This window comes from Ictalurus punctatus, chromosome 12, assembly GCF_001660625.3.
Source record: "Ictalurus punctatus breed USDA103 chromosome 12, Coco_2.0, whole genome shotgun sequence".
NCBI classification, from domain to species: domain Eukaryota; kingdom Metazoa; phylum Chordata; class Actinopteri; order Siluriformes; family Ictaluridae; genus Ictalurus; species Ictalurus punctatus.
The window spans coordinates 6,969,595-6,976,453 of NC_030427.2; the positions used below are offsets into that span (position 1 = coordinate 6,969,595).

The window sequence follows — 6,859 nt, forward strand, 5'->3', positions numbered from 1 at the left end:
GGACAAGCAAACATTTGATCTTTGAAACTGTGCCTATTAACACAAGGTTTGCTTGTCCAAATGTCAAAAAAGCCAACATTACTTATTTTTTCACATGACTGTAAATTACTCATTGTAACCTAATTTTAAATGCTAGAGATACACTGTCTTCACTGAATATGACACACAGGACAGATAAGCAAATGAACATTGTACATTACAATATGAAATTAACAATTTACATACAAAAACCTGGGTAAGGGTTTACATACAAAACCTGGGTAAAGCCCTCTGCAGTAAACTTTGCTTTTTAAAGCCCTGAAGGTTATTGTATCATCATAACAATTTTGGCACTGTACAAATACTGCAGAACGCTTTCTCTCTGTAGTAGAAACTAGAAATGTTAAGCCTAAACTTGACTGCAATAGCCTACTCAAGGAACAGAGAAATGTTGTGTTGGAAGTGTTGTAGCCTTTTATTGAAGATTTTACTGACTTTCGTGATTGTAGCAAAAAGAACATTAGAGCAAGAGCATATAGGCATTAGAACCAAGGAGGATATAGGCAAAGATAAAAGCCATATTTATATATATATATATATATATATATATATATATATATATATATATATATATATATATATATATATATATATAGAAGTTTATTGAAAATAAATACAACAAAGCCTCATCTTAAATGCTAGTGACTGGGTTGCACTTTTACCCTTTATTTTTATTTTACCCTGTATTCAATGTTTCTCTGGCTTTACTTAATTATTAATGTGCTTACAAGCTATAAGTGAAATTAAACTGTTAATTTTTACTATGTTTAACATGTTTAATAGTGGAAAATCATTTTAAAAAACGGTCAATTAATGGGCTTAGCATTCAAATGTTTGTTAAACACATTTGCATTTACAGACATATGCAAAGGGGTTTTAAACTATTATTTGTGTTCTTTTGGCAATGATGCTTTCTACTATAGAGCTTTTTTCCTGGATTATTTGACAGTCTATGCCGGGCATCATAAATAAGATCATATGTAAAACATACACTATATGTTGAAAGGTATGTGGACACCTAAACCTTACAACCATACAGTCATGTGAAAAAATAAGTACACCCAATGGAAATTGTTGGGGTATTTTGACATATTCGGACTATATAATGTAAGTGATTATGCGAGTTTAACTATGAAGTGGCTCCGTAAAAAAAAAAGTAGAAAAGAAAACACCCCCTCAACTAAGAATCCTTAGTTCATCAAGTGACATCAAAGCAACATGGCTGTGCAACACATAAGCTGTAAACTTCTATTTTTAAATACAAGTATAGAAGTATATACACAATCAAGCAACATACAGGCATATTTGCTTGTAAAATCCATAAATATCGATTATACTCCTCCCCAAAACAGCGGATAGACTGCTGAGATTCTTGGTACAAGCCTCTGTGCGAACCCAGTGGATGTTGTAGAGGGTGGAAGGGTTGACATCAGCGAGGATGATAATGGTACAATAACTGGAAATTTGCTATACCTATTTAGCTGCACAATATTGCTGTACCCACAATGCACAGCATTGCAAGAGGACTAGTAGCCAAAAAGCAACAGTATGAACACAAAGAGGTCTGAGACCCCATTACTGCTTAAGTGGACCAAAAAAAGGATCAGATTCCTCTTTAAGGAACTGGGACAATGTGAATGTAAAGAGAGCTGGGTCCTTTTTCACTTGGTTCTCCTCATGGTCCACTTCACGTGGTCTGAGTTCGATTTTTTTAAAGAGGACTCAAGTGTGAAAACACCTAATAGCACCTAATATACGTCTTCTTATGCTTCAACAATTTCAATGAATACAACCCAAACCACTTAACATACAGACTCCGTCCAAACTGTTTCTCTCTGGCACAAGAGATAAGAGATTATATATATATATATATATATATATATATATATATATATATATATATATATATATATATATATATATTTGCCTTGGATGACATTCATAGTTTTTAGACTATTCAAGTTTAAAAATGTTTTAAAGTGATGTCACAAAGGGCCAATTTCACACACATTGCACAGGTACACAGGCCTGCATTTTGACATACAGGAATTTCTCCGCAAAATTAATCAAAATTAATGTTTGAAAATCCTCTATTCACTCACAAGCATTGACTGTCAATTTTCCCAAACCCCAAATATAAACAAACACAAATTAAAATACCACCTGACTGCTAATTGCCCCAAATCCAAAAATGAAAATCCCAGTGACCTCTAACTGACCCAAACTCAAATACCCCTGACTGCTTTTGGCCACAAACCCCAACAATAAATAGCCCAAGTGCTAACTGCCACAAACCCTACATATGAACACCCCCATGACTGTTAAATACACCCAAACTCCAAAATAAATACACCCCTAAGGAAGACGTGCACATAAACTACAACGTAAACTCATTTACCTAATTAATTCCTCATGTGGCCAACTTATACAGCGCAATGGCAATGCGTTTTTCTGTGGGAACTGTGGGTGCGGTGGGTCGGCATAACTGGACTAACCAGCAGACCAGGCTCATTGCACAGCATCCCAAATGTTTTTGTCATTCTGAAATGCCTGAGCCAAAGTCTGACATCAAAATGATTTGATATAATTACCTCCCAGAACTGTCTCACATGATTCCATTCCAAAATAACATGGTTTGTGATAGCATTTAGTCTGCGCATTCTGAAGCACGTCATTTATTATATTGGAAAAAAGAGCCACAGTGGCTTCCCTGCTTTCAACAACGGCCATTTATATTGATACTTTGTGCTAGTTTCCCTGGAAGTGACAGTTTTGAACACATCCCACACTTATTTTAATTTTTTTTTTCGGCAGGGGATAGAGATTGGTGATACCAGCCTCGCTTCTCTCAGACATTTTTTCCACTGTATATGTATATATGTGTGTGTGTGTGTGTGTGTGTGTGTGTGTGGAGCAAGATGACGAGTCTGACAGGCAGTCAAGGAGTAAAGGAGATGCGCAGGTGAGATTCTCCGTCCAGTTGCTTTTTTCCCCCTCAATACTGTAGTATTAAGCAAATGTACATGGCATGATAATTGTCAATTTTCATACATACAAATTTCATACCACTTTCCATACTGGGGTATACCGGTTAACTCATTACTACAACCCTTGCGATAAGTGAAAGTAAACTCACTCTCACATCACTTCAAAATTCAAAAGGATGAAAAATTCCATTCAATAGAGCACAAAGTTACACCATTCATTTGAGGAAATTTTAGACAAATGGGCAATCATGAAATCAAGACGTGTCCGAATTTAATCGTGAGTTACCTTTTCTATGGCTGAAAAGTTTAGGACAAGCTGCAATATCTTTTATGCCTGCTAAATATATTACCATGTTCTTTTTTTGCCCTCCCGGCCATGTAAAGAATGAGGTTTGTCTAGCTAGATAGTGTATATTTACATTTAGGGCATTTGCAGATGCCCTTATCCAGAGCGACTTACATTTATTTAAACTGAGGAGTTGAGGGTTAAGGGCCTTGCTCAGGGGCCCAACAGTGGTGGTACTAGGGTTTGAACTCACGACCTTCTGATCAGTATTTCTTCTGAAATGTAATGTCTTCTTGAAAATAGGAAAAGTTGTTGGTAAATATGAAATTTTGTAATGGTGGAAGTGTTTACATTTGAATAAAAGGCAACGAATTATATAGTTGAGTGAGACCAGCCCAGGGGTTCCCAAACTTTTCCAGGGCAAGGCCCCCCCAAATGGCATTAACATTTGACCGAGGCCGCCCTTTAGCAAGATGTCTTTAAAACACATTAAAAATACAGACTTCTGAATATACCCCCCCCCTTTTTTTATTATTAATAATTACATCTTTCATCTTTACATTACACTACATTAGGAATTGATTGTGTGTGTGTGTGTGTGTGTGGGGGGGGGGGGGGGGGGGTTGTCTGAGCGTGAGAATCATTTCTCAATTTTTTTAAATTTACTTTTCACACCAAATTGTTGAGGCCCCCGGGCGCCCCCTGGCGGCCCCCACTTTGAAAACCATTAAAGTAGCGCATTGTTGTATAATAGCAAAGAATCTAATTTCGCAAAAAGTATGAATTATTTTATTTTATTACAAAAAAAATAACAATAAAAAACACATTTATCTGAAAGGAGGGGGTCCACAATTCCGTCTTCAACACCCCGTTTAAAACTGTTCATCGCGCCCCTGCCTATAAGTAATAGGTATGTATCGTGGGTAGGTCAAATATATCCAAATACCAATTATTCCTCGCCACATTCCACACTACTGGACCTCAAACCATGGTGGTTAAGGGTAAAGCTAAATGTCCCGTAAAAGTAAATAAAGGGTCAACACGACAGACAGATCATTGGCTGGTTGTACTACATTGTAAATAATATATTAGGCAGCGTTCTTCTCTGAAAGCAGTGTCACCTTTCAACAAAGCACCCAGCTAGGATTTTACTAGCTAGCAAGCTATGACAATCGCAATCAAACCAAATCAATTCAGACAATTAACATGAGACTCACCGCAGCATTGCTACGTGTATTCAGAGTACGACGGGGCTCATATGTACTCACTTGCTCAGCCAATATTTGTCGGTTTTGGATCGCATTGTTCCGCATTAATAAGAAGGCATCGGTCAGGCGCCTAGTTGCCATGACTACTGTCAGTGCATAAGAGGGCAGGTACGCGCGATCAAATAATGGCTGACTGCCTCTGGCTCGCTTTCGGGCTACGGATTTGGGCAGGTAGCTACCCAAAGCTAGCGACCTAGCCTGCAATAGAACAGACAGCCACCGATTAACAATATGTCCGCGGTAGTCTCACTGGCGTCGTCTGTGCCGCAGTTTCTACACTAAAACAATAATAAAGAACGATTATATAACAGGTCTAATGTCCCTTTCAAATTAAATCGAGCAAAGAGCACTAAGGTGTGTAACACGTAAACACGAGATCACAATCATATCCTTCTTCTTCTTCCTCTTCTTTTGTTTATTGGGGTTTGGCAGACCAACTGTTGGTGCATTAGCGCCACCTGGTGGACTGGAGTGTGGAGCACCGATGGGATATTAAATTATTCCAGTGGTTCTTAACACGGGGGGCGTGTGGAGAGATCGGAAGGAGGGCGCAAATTGTTTTCAAGAGGAAAAACACAGACAGGGCATCATTTGTGTACTCGGTGTATTTTATTGCTTTTCAAATAGAATGTGCATAAATGAAAAACCCCGCGTTCCCTCTCCCTCTGTTTTGTTTTTGCTGTGGAGAGGCGGAGCTTAGTCTGACTTTTATCTAGCTGTCAATGTAGACCAGTGTTACCAACTTAGTCACTTTTTTTCCCCAGAGAAAAAAGCGACTTTTTGGACAAAACTTAGCAACTTTCCAAATGTCGGCAGTACTCAAAAGCGTAACCATGGTATGGACTTTGGGGGGGGGTGCAAGTGAATGTAACGTTAATGGTCAAAAACTGGACCTGACGTTAGCCTAGCCTACTTCGTGGGTGTGCAAATATCACCAGTTAATTGACGTTCTTAAGAACAAACCAAGCCATAGTAAGGTCACTTACTATTTAGGTATCTAGTTACTGACTGTCTGGAAAAAAGCTCGTATGTTCTGCTGCACTTTTCTATGCTTGGCTGCGGTCTCCATTTCTTACAGACTGAGCTGCTCAAATAGATCAACCAACTTGCAGTGAGTATGGACGCAACCAAGTGTACAATTGGAGGGGGGGGAACACACCTATTTTCCTTACCAAACGGAAATATATTAAAAAGGAATAAACATAAATAAATAGAATAGACGAAAAAAGACAGATCCGTTGGCAGGGTTTATTAAATGGGCACATATAGAAAATATTTTGTGCTGTATATTGGGGGGGGCAGATTGATAACACCGTCGTGGATAACGAGACGCGCCCTGCCTCCCAATCTACATCATTCTTATGCGGATGTTTATATAACGCAAGACGAATGGAATGCAAGATGTTTTACATGTTAAATAGAACACGTTATTACAGCCTAGTTCTCTTGATCAGAGTAGTTCTAGTGTTCAGAAACATTTTTCATCATTCATGTTCCACACCTGTCCGTTATACAGTTTTATAAAAGTCATAAAACATTTTTTTTTAAATAATAAAAGTTAGAAGTAATTTAAAAAGTACAAAAAATCTCTCTCTCTCTCTCTATCTATCTATCTATATATATCTCTCTCTATCTATCTATCTATCTATCTATCTATCTATATATATATATCTATATCTATATATATATATATATATATATATATATATATATATATATATATATATATATATAGATAGATAGACAGATAATCATTAATCCTGGTGGGGGTGCCAAAGGATAAGGGAGGCTTGGGGGTGCTTTAGTTACAAAAGGTTTAAAGAAATGAATGCTATTGGTCTGTAACTAGTTGCTTCTGCATGATTTTTACCTGGTTTCACGATTGGAATAATTATTGAGTGTTTCCATGATGTGAGTAGTGTGCCTGTTATCCACACCTTGTTAATCACTTGCAGTATAACTGTTAGTGCCTCATCAGACAGATGTTCAATCATACTATAGCATATCATCTTCACTGGCAGATGTTTTCTTTACCTAGCAATAGCACTTTTTAGTTCAAATCTAGAGAAGGTCATATCTAATGGCCTTTCGTTTGTGCTTCTTTTCTCCAATACTCCAGGATTTTCTCTTCTGACCGATTCTCTACTTTCCCTAGCTTCCTCTGTTAGATTACTATTGCTATGCACTTTAACGAAAAAGTTTCACCAACATTTCTGCTTTTTCTTTATTTGAAATTGCCACCTCCACTCCATTATGAAGAGCAGGCATATTGGTATTCT

General features: G+C 37.5%; 1 protein-coding gene across 6 annotated transcripts in view; it reads right to left on the reverse strand.

Annotated features, from left to right (window-relative positions):
- The window catches only part of stx16 (syntaxin 16), a 40,691-nt gene extending 35,688 nt beyond the window's left edge, over positions 1 to 5,003 (reverse strand). For 2 of the 6 annotated variants that reach the window (XM_053684264.1, XM_053684263.1), the window contains exon 1: positions 4,530 to 5,003. In XM_053684264.1, the coding sequence (XP_053540239.1) occupies positions 4,530 to 4,661 (132 nt within the window). In that variant the 5' untranslated portion in view covers positions 4,662 to 5,003. The remainder of the gene's footprint in view (positions 1 to 4,529) is intronic. The other 4 variants (XM_017482217.3, XM_017482216.3, XM_053684265.1 and 1 more) reach the window with 3 other exon arrangements.
- Between the last annotated feature and the right edge of the window lie 1,856 nt (positions 5,004 to 6,859).